This window comes from Talpa europaea, assembly GCF_964194135.1.
Source record: "Talpa europaea genome assembly, chromosome: X".
Lineage (NCBI taxonomy): Eukaryota > Metazoa > Chordata > Mammalia > Eulipotyphla > Talpidae > Talpa > Talpa europaea.
Genome location: NC_140081.1, coordinates 36,593,621 through 36,615,861, shown reverse-complemented (window position 1 = coordinate 36,615,861; position 22,241 = coordinate 36,593,621). Strand labels below are relative to the sequence as shown.

At 41.6% G+C, this 22,241-nt stretch overlaps 1 protein-coding gene across 2 annotated transcripts in view; it reads right to left on the bottom strand.

The window, feature by feature from the left end:
- GNL3L (G protein nucleolar 3 like) overlaps positions 1-9,484 on the bottom strand; it is a gene marked incomplete at both ends in the record, with an annotated part of 64,933 nt that extends 55,449 nt beyond the window's left edge. The window contains one exon of one of the 2 annotated variants that reach the window (XM_084258480.1): positions 9,443-9,484. In XM_084258480.1, coding sequence (XP_084114606.1) covers positions 9,443-9,461 — 19 coding nt within the window. The remainder of the gene's footprint in view (positions 1-9,442) is intronic. The other variant, XM_084258479.1, reaches the window with a different exon arrangement.
- Between the last annotated feature and the right edge of the window lie 12,757 nt (positions 9,485-22,241).

Sequence of the window (22,241 nt, the reverse complement as noted above, 5' to 3'; positions counted from 1 at the left end):
AAAACTAAAGTTAGACAGCTTTACAAGTAACTTCTTCCAAACTTTTAAAGAGGAGCAAACACTTATCTTACTCAAACTCTTCCATAAAATATAAAAGTGGGACTACTTCCAATCACATTTTCTGAGGCCATTATTCTGATACTAAATCCAAACAAAGATAATACACAAAAAAGAAAACTACAGACCAATTTTCCTAATGAACAGATTCAAAATCCTCCAAAAATCTAGCAAAGGTAATTCAACAATGCAATGAAAGGATTATATATATACCACGACCAAGTAGTATTTATAAGAGGGAAACTGGTTTGACACCCAAAAATTAACATTATTTACCACATAAATAAAAGATGAAAAACATGATCATATAATTAGATGCCAAGTAAGAATTTGAGGGCCTCCCCAGTGGCACAGTGGTTGAGCGCTGGGTTGTGAAGCTGCCCGCAGCCTCTGCAGCACCGCGGCCACCGGGTGAGGGTCCCACATGGCGCGCAGACCTCTCCTGCCACACGCTACTCCCCTCAGCAGTGTACTTCATCAGTCTGCCTGCTCTGCTCTCCGCTCTGACTCTGGTGAATTCTCTCACCCTCCCACATTTCTGACTGTACCCAGTGCTTATATAAATAAATAAATCAATCATCTTAAAATAAATAAATAAATAAATTTTACCCCCAAAAAAATTTGATAAGATTCAACATACATTTTTTTTAAAGATTTATTTATTTATTTATACAAGAACCAGGGTACAGGCCAGATGCACGGGAGGGTGAGAGGATTCACCAGAGACAGAGTGGGGAACAGAACAGGCAGACTGAGGAAATACACTGCTGAGAGGAGCAGCAGGTGAGACAGGAGAGGTCTGCCACGCCATGTGGATTCTCGCCAGCTGGCAGGGATCAAACCCACACTGCAGAGGCTGCGGACAGCTTCACAGCACTGCGCTCAACAGCCTGTGCCACCAGGGGAGGCCCTCAACATACACTTATAATGTAAATTATCAAAAGCTGGGGATGATGATATCTCAACACAATAAAGACTACATATGACAAATCTTCAGCTAATATCATTATCAATGGTGAAAAAATGAAATTTTTTCCACTAACATCTGGTACAAGACAAGAATGCCTACTTTTCCCACTACTATTAAACACAGTATTGAAAGCTCTAGCTAGAACAATTAGGCAAGGGAAGGATATAAAATGAATCCAAATTGGGAATGAAGAAGTAAAGCTATCATTTATTTGCGGACAATATAATATACATAGAGAACCCAAAAGACTCCACTAAAAAAAAAAAAAACTATTTGAAAGAATAAACCAGTTCAGCAAAGTGGCAGGTTAAAAAATCAATACCCAAAATCCACTCACTCTCCTATACACAATGAGCTAAAAGAGAAAATTTAGAAAGCAATCCCATTCAGTACCTAGGAATAAACTTAACAAAAAGTGAAGTAACTCTACAAAGAAAACTATAGAAGACATTGTTAAAAGTTAACAGAAAATGACAAAGAAATGCAAAGATATTCATTGCTCAAGAATTGGAAAAATTAACATTGTCTTAATAGCCATTCTACCCAAGCAATATACAGATTCAATGCAGTTTCCATCAAAGCCTCAAAGGAATTCTTCAAAGAAACAGAACAAACCAAAGTGAAATTTACATGGAACCACAAAAGACCCCAAGGGCAGCCAAAGCAATCCTGACAAAAGAGGTAGAATGGTGACATCACACTTCCAGACTTCCAATTTACTACAAAGCTATAATAATCAAAACAATATGGTACTGGAACAAAAACAGACATAAAGGCCAATGAAATAGAATTGAGACTCCAAACCTAAACCCACACTTGTGTGGACAGTTAATCTATGACAGCAGAGCCCAGAACATAAACTAGAGCAATGAAATTCTCTTCAATATATGGGGCTGGGAAAACTGGACAGCTGTATGCAAAAGAATGAAACTCGAGTACCATCTCACAGCACCATCCACAAAAATCAATTCAAAATGGATGAGACTTAGATGTAAGACCTGAACCATAAAATACATAGAAGAAAACAGTCAAAACACTTCACAACGTAAATCTCAGATATGTCTTTGTGGATCTGTCTCTAACGGAAAGTCCTTTTTTCTTCAAAAGAGAATATAAACAATTGGGATTATATCAAATAAAAAAGCTTCTGTACAGCAAAACAAACTCACTAAAACAAAAAGGCATCCTATTGAATGGGAGAAAAGATTTATAAACTGTACATCCAAGAAGGGGCTGAAATCCAAGATCTACAACGAACTCATACAACTCAACAAAAAGATGGCAAATAACCCAATCAAAAAAATGGACAGAAGAGCTAATTAGACACTTCTCCAAAGAGGACATATAGATAGCCAACAGGAACATGAAAAATGTGTCTCAAATCAAAACCACTTCACACAAGAATGGCCCATATCAAAAAGACCAGAGTGGCCTCCCTGGTGGTGCAAGTGGTTAAGACGCAACCTATGAAGCTAATCACAGCCACCACAGCACAAGTTTGATCCCTGGCCAGGGAGAAAACCACATGGCACAGCAGACCTCTCCTGACTCACCCGCTGCTCCCCTCAGCAGTGTATTTCAGTCAGTCTGACTGTTCTGTTCCCCACTCTGCATCTGGTGAATCTTCTCACCGCCCGCACCTCTGGTCTATACCCCCATTCTTATATGCATAAATAAATAAATCTTTAAAAAAAGACCAGAAATAACAAACGCTGGCAAGGATATGAAGAAAAAGGAATGCTCCTACAGTGTTGATGGGAATATAGACAGCTCCAGCCCCTATGGAAAACAGTGGCCCTCCCTGGTGGTACAAGGGGTTAAGTCTCAGCACTATGAAGCTACTAGCAGCCACTGCAGCATGAGTTCAATGCCTGACCAGTGAGCTAATTCTCATGGCACAGCAGACTTCTCCTGTCTCGCTCACTGCTCCCCTCAGCAATGTATTACAGTCTGCCTGTTCTGCCCATCACTCTGTCTTTGGTGAATCCTCTCACCCACCCACACCAATGGCCTATACCCCAGTTCTTGGATGTATAAATAAAATAAATCTTTAAAAAAATAAAATAAAATAAAATAAAATAAAATAAAATAAAATAAAATAAAATAAAATAAAATAAAATAAAATAAAAAAATGGATGTACTATATAACCCAGTAATTCCACTACTAGGTATCACCCAGAGAATACTAGAATACTAATCTAAAGGGATATATGCACTGATACGCTTATTGAAGTACTAGTTACAATAGCAAAACTATAAAAATAACACAAATGTCCAAATACAGAGGAGTGGAACAGGAAGATGTGGTATAGATACACAATGGAATACTACTCAGCAATCATAAAAGGAAGCGTCCCATTTACAGCAATGTGGATGGAGCTGTAGGGGATTATGCTAAGATAAAGCAGGATGAGAAAGACAAATACTGGAAGGTGTCAGTAATAGGTGGAATACAGAAGCCAAACAAAGCATCTGATAAAGCCAAACTAGCAACGAACCCTAAAAATCTGACTACAGAACTGAGGCTACCAGAGGGAAAGGGGAAAGGAGAGGGGCAAGAAGGAAGCGGGGAAGGTGCACAATGGGGAGTGACTATGGGTTCCTTGGAGGTGGGTTTGGTGTTTTAACAAAACCCAAAGGGGGAATCCTATACCTCTAAAACATAAACAACAATGTAAACCAACATTACCACAACTTTAAAAGAAAGCATGCCAGAAAACCCAGAGGGAAAAATGTTAAGACCACAGGCACACTTGCAACATTGGCCCAGTAGAAAGGGGTAGGAAAAAGTTTAATTGTACTTTGTTTAGAGTGATAACAGGGCAGTACAACCCACAAAAGGCAAAAGTGGCTGTTATGCATCGATAGCAACTCACCTGGGCACAAGCCGGAGGATGCCAACATCAGGAATTCTGAGACCCCATATTTCACTAGATAAGTATATATGAGCAAGCACCCAGGATAAAAGGTACCCTGCTGGAGAGCTGCAGGATTAGGGGCACACAGAGAGAACTATTGTATTGAACCTAAGGTTTCCAATATAGAGAGCTATAGCCTGAATCAGAGCCCTTAGGTTTCCTTATAGAAGAGGTTACTACTCGAAGTAGAGTAGAGAACAAATTAGAGCTCAAATACCTACCAATAACAGGAGCAAATACCCCAGGCCTGTGACTGCATATCAGGTACTTTCAGTACCCAGTGCTGTATCTACCATTCAAAAATACCCTATAGTGTAAGTATAAGAGACACTTAAGATCAAGAAGTTGTCCTACAGGAGGGGATCACTGTGGAGGCCCCAACCACACAACTCTGGCACCCATAGCACAGTAGGAAGTTCAAATTCCTGAGTCTACTGGAGATTATCGTTTAGTGTCCTACTGCCCCAGTCCTCTTTTAGAACTACTACCCCCTCGCCAGTACTAGTCCTTAGATTACTTCAATAGGTGCAAAGACAACAGTCTGCAAATTCACCCTATTACAGTCCATAATAAATTTAAAATGAGAAGATAGAAGAATACAGAGCAAAAATACCCTGAAAGGAACCCTGACTCAGTGGCACTGGGGAACATGACACAAAGGGAGTTCAGGGCAACAGTTCGGCAACACTTATAAAACTCAACAAAACAAAAAAGGAGGATATAAAACAACAGGATAAAGATAAGAAAAATACTAGGCAGCTATATCTAGAAATAACAGAGCTAAGAAATACATTCACTCATTTAAAAAAAAAAAAACAGTATTGGAATGTTAAAAGGACTCTTTATAGGGCCTCTCTGGTGGCACAAGGGGTTAAGACACAACCTATGAAGCAATCCGCAGCCTCTGCAGCATGAGTTCGATCCCCAGCCGGCCAGAGAGAAACCCATATGGCGCAGCAGACCTCTCCTGTCTCACCCGCAGCTTCCCTCAGCAGTGTATTTGTCATTCTGCCTGTTCTGTTCCCCACTCTCTCTCTGGTGAACCTTCTCACCACCTGCATCTCTGGCCTGTACCTCAGTTCTTGTATGCATAGGTAAATAAATCTTTAAAAAAGGAGTCTTTATAAGCCACTAATGCTTGATATTTATTAGCCCTTTTAATTGCAATGGAGGAAAAAATGAGAAACCCTACATTTGTGAAACCCTACATTATGAGTGCTGCCACAACTTTAAGGAAAAACTGAAGAATTTCAGAATTTCGTCTACTAAAGTATTAACTCTGAATTGATGACTGAGATCATCAGACTTTAGGGTTTTTTAAAAAGATTTGTTTTATTTTATTCATGCATACAAGAACTGGAATGTAAGCCAGAGATGCGGGGAGTAGGGGGTGGTGAGAGGATTCACCAGAGTGGGGAGCAGAACAGGCAGACTGACTGAAATACACTGCTGAGGGGAGCAGCGGGCAAGACAGGAGAGGTCTGCAGCACCATGTGGGTTAGCTCCCTGGCCCGGGATCGAACTAACTCATGCCCTGTCAATAGCTTGATAGCACTGAGACTTTAACCCTTGTGCCACCAGGGAGGCCCCCACACTTCAGGTTTTAAGAAACATCAGCACAAACTTCTTTACTGTCAATTAAAATGAATCTACTAATAAAGAAAACTGTGCCTTAAATTCAAAATAAGGCTTCAAAAACTGTGAATGTGCTATTTTCACACGTCTAGAATTTGACCACTAAAGACAATATATTTTAACTGAGTTTAGGAAAAAAATTACAGGTGTATATGGCAGGTGGATACAGGTTTTGGCAAAAATTGACATTCAAGATGTACTACAGCAGTCACCACCAAACATCAACAGACCTGTCCACAATTGTGAAAAACAGAACATTTGATTCCAGTTTATCTTGGTTTCTGACAATATGAATGTCATTAAAGATTGTTTTCTGAACATACAGAGGTTCCTTGGCTGTCAAAGAACTGTATTCAGCTGTACCTAGGGATAGAACAACCCTGATTTTGGAACATCAACAAAAAATGGATCTGTACTTTAAAATTTCAGAAATTGGGGTCTCCCTGGTGGCACAAGGGGTTAAGCACAGCACTATGAAGCAATCCGCAGCCTCTGCAGCACAAGTTTGATCTCCAGCCAGCCAAGGAGCAATCCACATGGCGCAGCAGACCTCACCTGACTCGCCTGCTGCTCCCCTCAGCAGTGTACCTCGGTTGATCTACCTGTTCTGTTCCCCACTCTGTCTCTGGTGAATCCTCTCAAACCCTGCACCTCTGGCCTGTACCCCCCAGCTCTTATATGCATAAAAATAAATATATTTTTTTAAGATTTATTTATTTATTTATTTATACAAGCACTGGGTACAGCTAGAAGCGCGGGAGGGTGAGAGAATTCACCAGAGCCAGAGCAGGGAGCAGAGCAGGCAGAAGGACCGAAGTACACTGCTGAGGGGAGCAGCGGGCAGCAGGAGAGGTCTGCGCGCCATGTGGGACCCTCCTCCGGTGGCCGGAGAGCAGCCGGGGATCAAACCAATCGAACCGGTGCTGAAGAGGCTGCGGGCAGCTTCGCAACCCAGCGCTCAACCACTGCACCACCAGGGAGGCCCCATAAAAATAAATCTTTAAAAAACTTTCAGAAATTGAAACTTTCAGAAAAATGTAAAAAACAAATCATTGAAAAGACTATTTCAATCTGGGAAATGAATCAGATGATGAGGTTCAAAAGGCACAGAGTTCCAAAAAAAATAATAATAGTAATACACATACCAAAACATATTATAAAACTGTTGAAAATGACAAGGACAGAATATTAAAATATCAAGAGAAAAAAGGGTAACCTAGAAGGGAATAAGAAACAGACTATCATTGGACTTTTCAATAGAAACATTCAAACATTAAAAGCATGAAGGAACTAAAAGGAGATATTTAAAGCACTTAGAGAAAAAGACTTCCAGTCCAAAATCATTTACACAGCAAGACCAACATTAAGCAAAAACGAGTAAGAAGCTTCACTGAAAAGTAGAAACTGAAAGAATGCATCAACACCAAGTCTCACATGAAAGAAATTCTAAAGGGGTTATTATAAAGTGACAGAACAATAAATATTGAAGCATCAGACACCTAGATGAGGAAAAGGAAAGTAATAATGTGGTCCATCAGAACCAGTCAGAGACCAGACAATCCAATGGGTCACACAAATAGCCCATCATATATTAACCTCAGAAAACCCTCAATCAAAAAATAATAGAAGTAACACATAAGAGTGAACTTAAACAAAACAGGAAGCCCTTGAAAATGAAAAACAAATAAAAACAAAAACATAACAATAGTGGGCACTTATATCTCACAATAACTTAATCGAAAATAGTCTAAACTCACTATTCAAACGATATAGAAGAATGGATTTCAAAACAAAGTCCAGCCTTCTGCTGTTTACATGAAACTCACCTTACCAACAAAGACAGACACAGAGTTAAAGGCTGGAAGATAGTTATACAAGCAAATGACAACAACAACAACAAAAAAATCAGGAACAAGTATACTTACACGGTAAAATAGAATCCCAATTAGAAAGGTAATAAGGGCCTCCCCTAGTGGTGCAGCGGGTTGAGCACAGCGCTGTGAAGCTGTCCACAGCCTCCGCAGTGCCGGAACTGGCTGGCAAGCGAGATACCCACATGGCAATGCAGACCTCTCCTGTCTCACCCACTGCTCCCCTCCACAGTGTATTTCAGTCAGTCTGCCTGTTCTGTTCCCCTCTCTGTCCCTAGTGAATCCTCTCACCCTCCAGCATATCTGGCCTGTACCCTGGTTCTTGTATGCATGAATAAATAAATTTTTTAAAAAAGGTAATAAGGGGCCTCCCTGGTGCACAGGGGTTAAAGACACACTGCGATCAAGGTATCACCAGCCACTGAAGCATGAGTTCAATCCCTAGCCAGGGAGCTAACCCACATGGGGCAGCAGACCTCTACTGTCTTGCCCGTTGCTCCCCTTAGCAGTAGATCTGCCTGTTCTGCTCCCCCTCTGTCTCTGGTGAATCCTATTACCCACTCCCACCCCCCCATTTCTTATATGCATAAATAAATAAATCTTTTTAAAAAGTATTTGCTTTTGGTATTAACATAGCCACAATCAAACTCTTTTTTAAGATTTTATTTATTTATATAAGCACTGGGGCACAGGCCAGAGGCACATGAGGGCGAGAGAATTCATCCAAGACAGAGCAGGAAGCAGAACAGGCAGAAGGACCGAAACACACTGCTGAGGGGAGCAGCAGGCAAGGCAGGAGAGGTCTGCCACTCCATGTGGGAATCTCCCTGGCTGGCCGGGAATCGAACAGGTGAGGCTGAGTCTGCGGACAGCTCCACAGCATGGCGCTCAACCGGCTGTGCCACCAGGGAGGCCCCACAATCGAATTCTTAATCAAATTTTGTATGATTATATAAAGTAAACATACTGGATTTTTTTTTTCACCAACTCCTACATAGGCAGGGCCACAATTCACATAGAATATGGTGTCACTAGGTTACATAATTCTCATCCCATCTACCCTGTGTGTTATACAAATGTTACCATTTTATACATGGACTATTGGCAGAATAAAAGCAGGGAAGCACAGACCTGGATTTACCCTAACACCCTTGTCTTCCCTTTTATAAGGCAGAGTCCATGTACCTACCACATTTGACTCCTCCCTCTAGGTTGTAAAGTATGGTGGGAGGAGAAAGAATTAAGTTAGCATTAACAATTGAAACACGCTAGTGCCTGGAACACAGAAAATGCCAAATAGCAATGGTCCATAGTCATCCTTGGTCCACGGAACACAAAGATGCAGCAAATGTGGCTCACAGAGAAGTGAACAGTGTAGTGAGAGAGCCAGACCAAAACACACAAGGTCAATAGCCCCAGTTCCTATGGGTACACAGACAAGAGGAAACCAAGGAAGGAGGTTAGTAGAGAAGGTGTCCCAGAGGAATTGATGTGTAAATTGAAATCTGAAAAACAGCAAGAATTAACACTTGAACAATGATGAGGGTAGGGAAAGAGTCCTGAAGGCAGGAAGAACAGCAATTTATTCATATTGTTTATTTTACAATTAAGAAAAATCCAAAGTTCAAGAGAGGTCAGATAATAACGTGATGACAAGACAGAGTATGCATCCTCTGCGGGGGCTACATTCCAAAGAGAAATACAAGGCTAAAGGTTTCAAGTCAACATTTACAATACTTACAGAGTTTATGTTCCAGGCACTGTTCCCAGTATTTTAGCTATTTTAACTCATTAAATCATGACCTGTACAATGGGAATGGCGGATAAGGGAAGCACTGCCTCAAAAGGAAGTGAGAAACACAACAATGATACCAGGTGTAAAAGACAGACAATGGTGTGGTAAATACTGAGCAATTCTTAAAAGTTGCCCTGAAATACTAAGAACACTCCTTAAAGCTTAAGATTGGGAACAAGTGGTAGAAGAAACTCACTGTGTCTAAGTTTCATCATGATAACCAGTTGAAAGCAAGTAGATTCAAATTTGCAGACTTTCTACCTGTAGAAATGGGAGAGAACTAATTTGAAGACAGAGAACCACGATTACACATGCCTGCTAAGAAAGCCCAAAAATTTAGAGGAAATGGGAGAAGGGGCAATACTGGAACTAGGGCCTGGTAAGCCTACACAGAGAAGGAAGCTTCACAATACCCAAAGGGAGGCAAGTCTTTAACCTCTCTTCCTCTATGGAGTTACTACCTCAATTCATTAGATGGGGGTCAGTGATCCCCAATCCCCCATCCTATAGTGTTATATACCCTAGGTAAGGGCCTAGCATTAAACCCCTCTATGCTGAGGGAAGGGAGGATGCAAGGAAGATCTATTTCTACATAGGGTGTTAATAGTACCTCTTTTCCCAAGTAGAGGGTTCTGTGTCTCATCTACTCTGGAAGGGGTGGGGAAGACAAATCCCTGGAGGAAAGGGACCTCAGCACAGGGCTTTGAAACCTGTGTGTCTATGTGGACTGAGATCAGTACAAAATCTTGGAGAGGGAAAAAAATTTGTGCCTGCAAGTGAGATTGGGGTTTAGTCCTTGGTGACTGGGGCAAAGGGGAGGGCATAAGATGCTTTTTGTCACTCTACTCTGTGGTGTAGAGAAACTGGGAAAACTGGTACAGTGGGTGTTTGCAGAATTGTACACAGGTTGGTTCTGAGTCTCTTTACCCTGGAGAGGAATGCAGAGTGGGAATGAAATGCCTGCTTCCACCATAAGGTAGCATTAGTGCCACACTAACACAGGGGGAATTATGCAGCTTTGCTTGAGTGGAGTATGTACCCTGCCTGCAGTGAGCCATTCTAGACCATTCCACAGGAGATAAGATGGGGAAGATCTGCCTACTTTTATATGGGCTGAAGTCAGCAGTGAGCTAACATCAGAGGGAACAAGACCTTTGGTTCTCTGTGGGGGGGGGGGGTGCTACTCAGCAATAAATTGAAAGGATCAGCTCTTGGGGGGTGGGGAAGAGGTAACCTGGGTGTAAAGAGATCTGAGCTCGTCCCCCTTGGGTAAGGGAAGAGTCCACATGCTTGAACTATAGAGTGATTGGTAATATCACCACCTCCCAACACTGCAAGGAGAAGGAGCTGCATCTCCCTGCTCCCTTAGGGTCTCTCCCTTGCTACATTCAGGGATTCTAAATCCTGGGGGGAGGGATGATATGTGCCTAGCTCAAAAAGAGAACAAATCTTATCCTCTGCATGGGGCACATGAAGGCCAAATCTAACGGTCTCTCTGGAGTTAAGGTCTGTTTGTCCTTACTGCAGGGCCTTCATAAATTCTGTAAACCAGTGCCTGTTGGCCCAGGGGGAGGAGAGAAGTCGGTTCTGCTTTTCCACAATGGGTACTTACTCTGGGCTAGGAGAAAGGGGATATCTGTGTGGCTCTGTGCAGCACCAACAACTTTGGGGAGGGGGTGCTCCATGGTCACTGCAGGAGTGGGGGCGGGGCCAGTTACTCTGGGGTGAGACAGGGAGGTCTCTACTTCATGACAGGAATGGTAGGCGGTTCCCTCACTCTGTATATTAAACATTTCTGAGGCCCTCTATTCTGAGGAGGAATATATCAAAGTCTCTGCAATAAGACCGAGGTGGGTGGAGGCAGGTCAGTGTACCTTAGCGCCAGCAGAGGACTCCACCTCCAGCCTTACGAGGAGGGAGACAGGTCTATATGGGTGGATGCCAGAGTGAGCAATGGGATCCTCACTTAACAAAGGGTGGAAGGCGACGGTCTCTCTTCCACTGAAGCGGGGTCTGTGACTATCTACACACTGTGTCTAGGGTAAACACCTGTCTGGATGGGGTAGGTTCCCGCAAGACTGCATCTGGGCGCATCTCCACGTGCTAAGTGATTCCTGCCCCTTACCTAGGCCCTTCTACCTTGGAAGAGAGCCGATTTTTTTTACCTCTCTGTTCCAGGATGAAGGACGTCTCTGGTTTCACCTCAAATAGACAATCTATACCATGCGGCAGGCTGGTTGGGCGAGCGCATAGCAAGAGAAAAAACAGAGCAGGCTCTTACCTCCACTTCCGGCGGAGATCAGAAAGGAAAGGCTATCACAACACAGTTGGCCCAGGAGCTGCGCTTGCGCCGCTGGGCTCTGACTTCCGGATCCCAGCTTTGAGGCGTGCGGCTCCGCCCTCTGGGCGTCTCGGGGGCGGGGATTCTGATTGACAGCTCGAGCCCGCCGGTCCCTTCCTGGCAGAGGCGCGGGCCCCGCCTCCAGGCTGCGGGGGAAGGTAAGGAAATAGCCAAGGGGGGAGGAGGGAGGCTGGGAAGCTGTGGGGAGGGCGGCAGCGGTTCCACTTGTGTAGTTTTGAAACTGATTTATAAGCCTAAGAACTTGCCGGCAGGCCTTTGCCTGGGCCTAAATTTTGGTGTTCCCGAATCTTAGCGAAAAGGCCATCACCATTAGTGAATCAGACAATGGTGGGGAAAAGTGTCTTTGTCTGTGTGGAAGATGGCGACGTTCAGGGTGTGAGAAAATGGCTGCCCGGGTCACAGGTCTTGCTGAGTACTCCTCACCTAAAGTGACTTAGCTAGCTGTTCCCAACAACCTTCCCAGCTTGCGGGGTCCCAGATAAACCCCATGGCAGCCACTTTGAGCTCTTTCTGCATAAGTTCAGAGTCATTGCCAGACCCATTGTAACAGGGTGGTCCCCAGGAAAGGGGGAGGTTCCCTGCCCCACCCAAGGGAGGGTGGAGCTGAGCAGGAAGAGGAGAAGCTGCAGAAGAGACTGAGGAAGGAAGCAGGATGGAGCCAGAAGACCTGGAGGAGGCGCGTGGAGCCTAGAGACACGTGAAGAAACTGCGCTTGTCTTTTGGTCGTGGACTGGGTGACACAGATGTGGGTGAGACCCGTGGAGAGGTGACCATGGCAGCTTTTATCTTGATGTTGATTTTGCTCTTTTCCTTCCGGGCTTGTTTGGTTGTTTCTGACTCTTTTCTGTGGGTCCCCACTGGAAGATGCTTTAGACTTGTGGCAGGCCTTGGGGCCTTGCTCTGGGCCAATCCCATATGGATGGACTTTTACCCACGAGGGAACGGGTAACTTTGGGTGCTTCATTTAGAAACTAGACTCTTTGCCTTACCTGCATTGTTTCCTAGTTTTATTAAAGTTCCTTCCCATTAAAGTCTCATGTGTTTTGTGTTGATGCGGCGGATGGCAGAACCCATTTAGAATAGGCAGGGTTGCGGGGTTTTGGGCTGCCCCTCTCCCTGTTCTATAACACCATGAGTGGCATAACTGGAAGCCTTACCCACATGTTTTTCCTCTCCCCTTCCTCTCTGTTTCCCTCAGGCCCAGGGGTAGCATCTGCAGTAGGGAATGAAATATCTCTAGAATGGGGTCAAGTAAGGATTTCTTAAGCCATCTTGAGGAACTCCTGACCTGGCTAGAAACTTAAAAACAGTAAATATTTGTAAATAGAAACATCTATTTACTGATAGTAGTTAAGTCCTCCAATTCAGGTACATCCAGACAGAAAATGAACCCCCTCTACCTACTCTTTTTTTTAAAAAAAGATTTATTTATTTTTATACAAAAGCTGGGGTACAGCCCAGATGCGCGGGAGAGTGAGAGGACTCACCAGAGACAGAGTAGGGAGCAGAACAGGCAGACTGAGGAAATACACTGCTGAGGGGAGCAGCGGGGAGGTGGGCGGACAGGAGAGGTCTGCTGCACCATGTGCGTTGCTCGGCAGCTGGCGGGGATCAAGCTGGCACTGCAGAGGCTGCAGACAGCTTCACAGCACTGCGCTCAACCGCCTGTGCCACCAGGGAGGCCCTCTACCTACTCTTACATCTAACATACAAAGGGCTCACTGCCTCTACATTTGTGGAAGTCTTCTGATCTCTCATCTTAGACACAAGCAAAACCCTGGATCCCACACCAGCGCTGGCCACTTTCACCTTTCCTCTCTGAGTTAGCATGTTCTTTGTGTTTCGTTAAGACCTAGAACTTGTGACTTCTGTGAACGTTCCCAGCTGGCTTAGAAACTCAGCACTTTGTCACACTTATGACTTAATACTGTAATCATTTATGTGACTATTTCCACAGGAGACTCAAATCCCTAAGACTAGGAGCCATATAACTTGGATTCCTCAATAAGACCCAGCACAAGCCTGAACAAGTCAGGCTTCAGCAAATTTTTGTTATATGGGTGAGTTTATAGGTCTGCACCATGAATCGATGGGAAATAGACATTTTGGTAGATAGCATAAGGAGAAAAATAAAGGTGGGTCCCTACTTACTTCCATATAAGAGGGTGAAGAATATCGTTTCACCTACAACTCTGAAAGGATTTTTTACACAAAGTTTCAAAGCTATAAGAGAAAAATGAGACAGATAGTAGATAGGTAGATCTCGCCTAGACTTTAAGTCCTAGAGAAATTTTGGTACATATGCACAGGAGGCATGTGCAAAAATATTCACTGTGACAGTGCAATGAATAAATGAAGGTCCAACCACATGGCAGAATACTATACAACAGTGGAAATAAATGAACCAGACTTGCTGTATCAACCCAGATAAATTTTTTTTTTTTAGTATTTATGTATTTATGCATACAAAAACTGGGTACAGGCCAGAGGTGTGGAGGGGTGAGAGGACTCACCAGAGACAGAGTGGGGAACAGAATAGGCGGATTGACTGAAATACACTGCTGAGGGGAGCAGGGGGTGAGTCAGGAGAGGTCCGCTGTGCCATGTGGGTAGCTCCCTGGCTGGGGATCAAACTCGAGTTGCAGTGGTTGCGAACAGCTTCATAGGTTGTGTCTTAACCCCTTGCACCACCAGGGAGGTCCCAACCCAGATGAATTTCAAAAGCAGGGCCTCCCATGGTGGCGCAGGCAGGTGAGCATAGTACTGTGAAGCTGTCCGCAGCCTCTGCAGCGCCGGTTCGATCATGGCCGGCCAGCGAGGGTCCCACATGGTGTGGCAGACCTCTCCCGTCTTGCCTGCTGCTCCCCTCAGCAGTGTATTTTGTCAGTCTGCCTGTTCTTTTCCCTGCTTTGTCGCTGGTGAATCCTCATACCCTCCCGCATATCTGGCCTGTACCCTGGTTCTTGTATAAATAAATGTTTAAAATTTTTTTTAAAAAAAATTCAAAAGCACATGCTGAGATAAAATACAAGTTGCAGAGGATACATGAAGTATGAGACTATATAAATTTTTAAAATCTAGAAAACAATGTACTATGACGTATATAAAGTATATATATATATATATATAAACAATATTTTTTAAATGGAATTGAATCCAGATGCAGAATGGAGATTATCTCTGGGGGAAAAAAAGGAACAAAATGTTTGATATTTTATCTGAGCAATAGATACATGGATATGATTATATTTATATATATTATTTTTATATTATTCTCTGTAATTATTTGTATGCCTGAAGTTTTTGATAAAAACTGTGAGGAACTGCAATAAAATTAATGGTGATTAGGGCCTCCCTGGTGGCGCACAGGTTAAGTCTCATCTCTATCACTGCTGTGGCCTGAGTGCTATCCCCAGCCAGGGAGTTAACCCAAATGGTGCAGCAGACTCTCCTGTCTCACCCACTGCTCCCCTCAGCAGTGTATTTCAGTGGATCCACCTATTCTGCTCCCCACTCTGTCTCTGGTGAATCCTCTCATCCTGGTTCCCCCACCACCTCTGGCCTCTACCCCAGTTCTTATATGCATAAATAAATAAAATAAATCTTTAAAAAAATAATGGTGATTAAATCTATGCCAGTGGTTCTTGGACTTTGGCCTGCATCAGAAACAACTGTGAATACACCAGTTATTGGGCTCCACACTCAGTTATGTCTCGGTAAGTCTGGTGTGAGGCCCAAGAATTCAAATATCCAACAAGTTCTCAAGTGATGATGATGAAACTACTGCTGCTAATTCAGGTACTACATTGTGAGAACTACTGACAGAAAATGAAATTATTGGTGAATTTAGTTTTCTTTATTGTGTTTATCTCTGTTTTCCCAGTATTCAGTGAATATGTATTATTTTAGGGAGAGGTTTTTGTTGCTTTTAAATTGCTTTTATCTCTACTTCCTACTCTCATTTCCCTCCTTATAGGCAACCATTCTGTGCTGTTTTATGTGTATCTTTTTGTTTATATGTGTTCTTGAAAAATGTGTATTATTGTTCTAAGTGCATGTATTTCACCAAAATTTTTATATTTCGATTTTTCAAAATTTAGAAAAGTTGAAAGAATAATACTGTGAAAGCCCATATGCCTTTAATATTTTGCCAGATTGGCTCTACTTCTCTTTATATGCATATGTATACATTTTTTAAATATTTTTTTAGATTTATTTATGCATACAAGAACTGGGGTACAGGCCAAATGTATGGGGGGGATGAGCGGATTCACCAGAGACAGAGTGGGGAACAGAACAGGCAGATTGACTGAACTACACTGCTGAGGAGAGCAGCGGGCAAGTCAGATGTCTGCTGCGCCATGTGGGTGGCTCCCTGGCTGGGGATCGAACTTGTGCTGCAGTGGCTGAGGATAGCTTCATAGGTTGTGTCTTAACCCCTTGTGCAACCAGGGAGTCCCTGGATACATTTTATTTTTGATGAACCATTTGAAAGTTGAAGACAGTATAATACTTTACCTCATAATTCAGCAGGCATCTACGAGAATAAGAACATTCTCCTAAATAACCACAAAACTATTATAACTCCTATCAAAATTTAATAATAATTTAATAATTATAGCAAATATACCCTATATTCAAAGTTTTCAGTTGTGCCAAAAATGTTTTTAGATCTGCTCTTAGTTTTTGATCTCAGGAGCTATCAAGGTTAGCAGTACCCACATATGTTCTGTGTTTTTATTACACTGATATTTTTGAAGAGTCCAAGTTTAGAATGTCCCACATTGTGGATGTGTCTGCTCTTTTTGTAACAGGGTGGTCCCCAGGAAAGGGTGAGGTTCCAGGTTTCCTGCCCCACCCAAAAGGAGGGTGGAGCTCAGCAAAGAGAGAAGAAGCTGCAGAGGAGACTGAGAAGGAAGGAAGCATGATGGAGAGCCAGAAGGAGACCTGGAGGAGGCACATGGAGCTGAGAGACACATGAAGAAACTGTGCTTGCCTTTTGGTAATGGACTGGTTGACATGGATGTGGATGAGAGACCCTTGGGGAGGTGACAATGGTGGGTTTTGTCTTGATTTTGATTTTTCTATTTTCCTTCCAGACTTGTCTGGTTGTTTCTGATCCTTTCCTGTGGGTCCCCACTGGAAGATGGTTTAGACTTGTGGCAGGCTTTGGGGTCTTGTTCTGGGCCAATCCTGCTTGGGTGGACTTTTACCCACAAGGGGGATGGGTAACTTTGGGTGCTTGATTTAGAAACTATATTCTTTGCCTTTCCTGTATTGTTTATTAATTGTATTAAAGTTCTTTTTCATTAAAGTCTTATATGTTTTGTGTTGATGTGGCAGATGGCAGAACCTATTTAGTGCAGGCAGGTTTGTGGGGTCTGGGGTGCCCCTCTCCCTGCCCTGGAACAATTCCACATAACTAGATTCAGATTAAATACGTTCAGTAATAATGCATATAGAACCTACAGTAGAGTAGATATTACTTACTTCATATTGTTTCAACCTTAGGAGACACATCATAATCAGGTTGCCACTTTGGAGGATACTCTGTGTGTTTATTTTATATAAATGTCATCTCTCATTCTGTTTCTTACTGTTTTTCATTCAACCTTGTATTTGTAAGGTCTATCCATGTTACTGTGTATAAATCTAGTCCACTGCCTCTGACTATTCATGATAACCACAGCATGCCTTTGCCACATTCTCCTGAACATTCCCCCAGTAATGGACAGTAAGATTGCTTCCAGCTCCCCAATATCACAAATAATACTGTGATGACATAGTTGTGCATGTCTCCTTATTGGCCCATTAGGATAATTTCTTTTGGAACATACATACAGGAGCAAAGTATTGAGTCATATAGTGTGAATGCATACTTAGTTTGACTAAATGCATCAGTACTGCTAGATGGTTCTCAGGAATGGTTACACCAGTCCACACTTACCATCAGCATGCAAGGAGCCCTGTATCCCTACATCCTCACTAACATTTGACATTTTCCAGCTTTCTAGTTTTTGCTAGTCTATCAGTATAAAGTTAATATTTTGTTATAGTGGCCCCCCTGGTGGCGCAAAAGGTTAAGATGCAGCACTATGAAGCTATCCACAGCCACTGCTATATGAGTTCAATCCCTGGGCAGGGAGGTGACCCACATGGCACAGCAGACCTCTCCTGACTCCCCTGCTGCTCCCCTCAACAGTGTATTTAAGTCAGTCTACCTGTTCTGCTCCCTATTCTGTCTCTGGTGAATCCTCTCACCCTCCCATACCTCTGGCCTGTATCCCACTTCTTGTATGCATAAATAAATAAATCCTTAAAAAATATTTTGTTGTAGTTTGCATTTCTCTAATAAATGTTAACATCTTGTATGTGTGTTAAATGCCTCTTCTGTAAACTGCCTGCTTGTAGAGTTGGCCCATTTTTTCTATTGGGGTTCTTCCTATCTTTCCTGTTGATTTGCTAGATTTCCTTATAAAGTATACATGTTAGTCCCCTGTCAGTTTCAGACATTGCAAATATTCTCTCCCTATTTTAAATTTGCTCATGATAGTCTTCTTTGAACAGAAATTATTAATTTTGTTGTAGTTAAATTCATTAAATTTGAGGGTTTGGGATTCTATTTAAAGAGTAAGTCCCTCCTAGATCACAAAGATATTCTACTTTTTTTCTATTAACTTTATAGTTTTACCTTTCACCTTTAGTTTTTAATCCATCTGGAATCCATTCTCACATGTGGCAATAGATAAGGATGCAGTTCTATTTTATCCACATCATAAACTGTATTTTCCACCATCAAATACTAAACAATCCCTCCTTTTTCCTTAATTTGCCATGCCATTTTTTTCATATATTATGAAACACACACAGGTCAGTTTCTGTTCATGCACTAATATTTTGTGATATATCTTAATATCTGATAGGACAAGTCCTTCCTCTTTAGTCTTAGCTATATCGCTACATAATTTTTATTTTTCTGTTTTGTTTTGTTTTGTGGGACCCTCGCCGGTGGCGGGGGAATGAACCAGCGCTGCAGAGGCTGCGGGCAGCCTCGCAGCCCAGCGCTCAACCGCTGCGCCACCAGGGGAGGCCCTCTACATAATTTTTAAAAAGTTTACCAATCTCTTAAAAATCCCAACTGAAAGTTTGATTAGCATCACATTGAATTTATAGATTAATTGGGGGAGTTGACATCATATTAGCTTGCTCCATCCACGGGCTATCTCCCTATCTGTTCGGTTCACCTTTTACTTTATTAAGTATACTTTATTATAAAGTATACACCTGTACACTTTATTAAGAGTTTAAAATTGTCTCTGAAATTGGTATGTATTTTTACTCATTTAATTCATAGTTGCTTTATAGTATTTTTAGTTACTATTTTGAATAATTTACTTATATTTATTTTTAAGTATATAATATACTTTTGAATATCCAAACTACATAAAATGTCATTGTGGACACCTGTCTATTCCACCCAGTTGCAACCATTTATGCCCCCCCTTATCAATTTTATTAGTTTATTTTGTATCCTTCCATTGTTTCTTTACACAGATACAAACAAATTTAAATGTATCCTATTCCATCTCCCCCTTTCCTACACAGGTGACATAATATCCATATTGTTACACATGTTGCTTTTGTCACTTAATAATACATCCTGGAAGTCTTTCTAAATCAGAGCATTAGAGTTTCTAGTACACAGAAAGTCACTCTATGAAGGTACATAGAGTACTTCCTCAATGCCTAACATTATGTGGATGTGCAGTATTTAGCGTCCATAGGTCCCATATTGATGGATACTTGGGATATTTTTAGGTTTTTGGTATTACAAACAGTGCCACAGTGAATAGATACTTCATACATTTGCAGATATTTCTTTAAGATAAATTCCAAGAGTTACATTTGTAGTTTTGGTAGATATTGCTAAAATTTCCCTCCATAGGTGTACCATTTGCACTTACTATCCAAGTGTGAATTTATCTGTTTCATCTGTCTCTCACCAATAAAACGTATTTTTTTTAAGATTTATTTTTATTTATTTATGCACACAAGAACCGTGGTTTAAGCCAGAGGTCGGGTGGGGGGGGAGTGAGAGGATTCACCAGACACAGTGGGGAACAGAACTGGCAGATCTACTGAGACATACTGCTGAGGGAAGCATCAGGTGGGGCGAGAAAGGAAAGGTCTGCTGTGCCTTGTTGGTTAGCTCCCTGGCCTGGGATCAAACTCATGTCAGAGTGGCTGGCTATAGCACTGAGACTTTAATCCCTGTGCCATGATGGAGGCCCCAATAAAATGTATTGTTAAAGACATTTTAGATTTTTGACAATGGGATAGGGGAGAAATGGTACCTTGTTGTAGTTTTAATTTACATTTCTCTTATAGGTAAGGTTGAGCATATTTTCATATGTTTAAGGGTCATTTTGTGACTTTTTCTGTGAATTGTCTGTTTATGTCATTTGTCCATTTTTTCTCCTGGGTTGTTGGCCTTTCCTTAATTTCTAAAACTTTGTGCAGAAGCAAAGAACTATAAGTCACTGTTTATATAATAAAAAAAGATAAGACCTTTGTGAACATCAGTTGTCTTTTTTTTTTTCCAATTAGTCATTCTTTAGTCTTTGTTAAAGGATTTTTCCCAAGCAAATGCTGTTTTATTTTTATGTAAACAAAATTTCCTATTTTTTTATGGATTCTAAATTTTTGAGTCATAGTTTTGTAATACTTTGTATTTATGATTCCAATATATCCTGTCTCTGTATCTCTTTTGGTAGTGCCTTCCTATACTGAGTTTTGCTTTAACTAAGGGAAAAGTAGCAAACTTGATATAAACAGAAACTTGAAAAAGCTCTTGCATTTTCTGCTTCCTCTCTTGGGTCCCTGCCACTGCTATGAGAATATACCCTTGCTTGCCTGCTGAAGGGACATGACAGACATGTAGAACTAAGCCTGATCATCCCAGCCAAGGCATCCTATCACAAATCAACCTCCAGCCAAACCACCAACTTCAAGAAAAAATCATGAACTAGCCCACTTGAGGTCAACTGCCTATTACCGATAGTAGAACCTCCCAGATGACCCATAAACTCTAAGTTTTGGTACATAAATATTCATTTTGATTTTTTACTTAACATTTATGTAGCAATAGACCCCCATTGTTGTTCTTCCTTTTCAGAGATATCCTTACCATCCTGACTGTGCTTGGTTGGTTTTTTTCCTGATGTGGACTTTAAATCAATTTGTCTGGTTTCAGGGTCTCCCTGGTGGCACAAGGGCTTAAGACACAACCTATGAAGCTCGCCACAGCCACTACAGCACGAGTTTGATCCCCAGCCAGGGAGCAACCCACATGGCGCAGCAGACCTCTCCTGACTCACACGCTGCTCCCCTCAGCAGTGTATTTCAGTCAGTCTGCCTATTCTGTTCCCCACTCTGTCTCTGGTAAACCCTCTCACCACCACCCCCCCAACTCTGACCTGTACCCCAGTTCTTGTATGTATAAATAAATAAAATCTTAAGAAAGAAATTTGTCTGGTTTCAGAAAAAGAAAACAGGCATTTTAATGAGTTTATGCTAAATTTATAATTAGTTTGACATCTTCATGATTTTGAGTCTTACTGTTAAAGAATATGAGATTCCTTTCTATTTGTCCCTTCAGAGTCTTGGAAATGTTTTCTCATAAAGGTTTTGGATATTTCTTATTAAGTTTGTTTCCAGGTATTTTCCATAGACTACATATTTGTTTGCCCCAAAATTCATGAAGATGAAACCTAATCCTCAATGTGATGGTATTTGGAGGTGGAGCCTTTGGGAGGAGGTGTTTAGGTCATGAGAACCTTAACCTTTTAATGGGATTAATGTCCTGAGCAAGGAGACCCTAGAAAGCTCCCTTGTCCCTTCCACTATATTAGGACAGAGCTAGAAAATGGCCATCTATGAACCAGGAAGATAATCCTCATCAAATTTGCCAGGGTCTTGATCTGATCTTGTATTTGATCCCAGCCTCTAGGACTATGAGAAATAAATTTCTGTTGTTTGTGAGCTACCCAGTCTATGGTATTCTGTTGTGGCAGCCGCAACTGACTCAATATTTTATCTTATTTGTTGCTATAATAAATATATTTTATCTCATTTGTTATTTGTTCTCTTCTGTATATCTTTTAATTAAATGATTTTCATACATTAATTTTGTATCAGGCTGCCTTACAGAGTTCTCTTGTCTGTAGTAATCTTTCTATTGGTTTGCTTGGGTTTTTTGATTATATAATCTCATCTATAAGTAATGATAGCTTTCCCCCCTCTATTATTGGAATATTCTTCCAATTTTTATCCCTAATCTAACTACAATGCTTGCTACCTCCAATACAATATTAAATTATAATGTAGAGAGTAGATACCCTTACCTGTTTTTTTTTATTTCAGCATGTAAATGTTGCAAGTATTTCCTAGTTAGTAAAATGCAGGCTTGCTGGATTTGAAGATATGTAGTGATAGATATAGATATAGATGTAGTTATAGATAGTTATGGATATAGATATAGATGTAGATATAGGTGTACACATACACACATAATTATATCAAGGAAAGATCATATACTTCTCTTAAAGTGATTGTTTTTATGAAAATTGGGTGT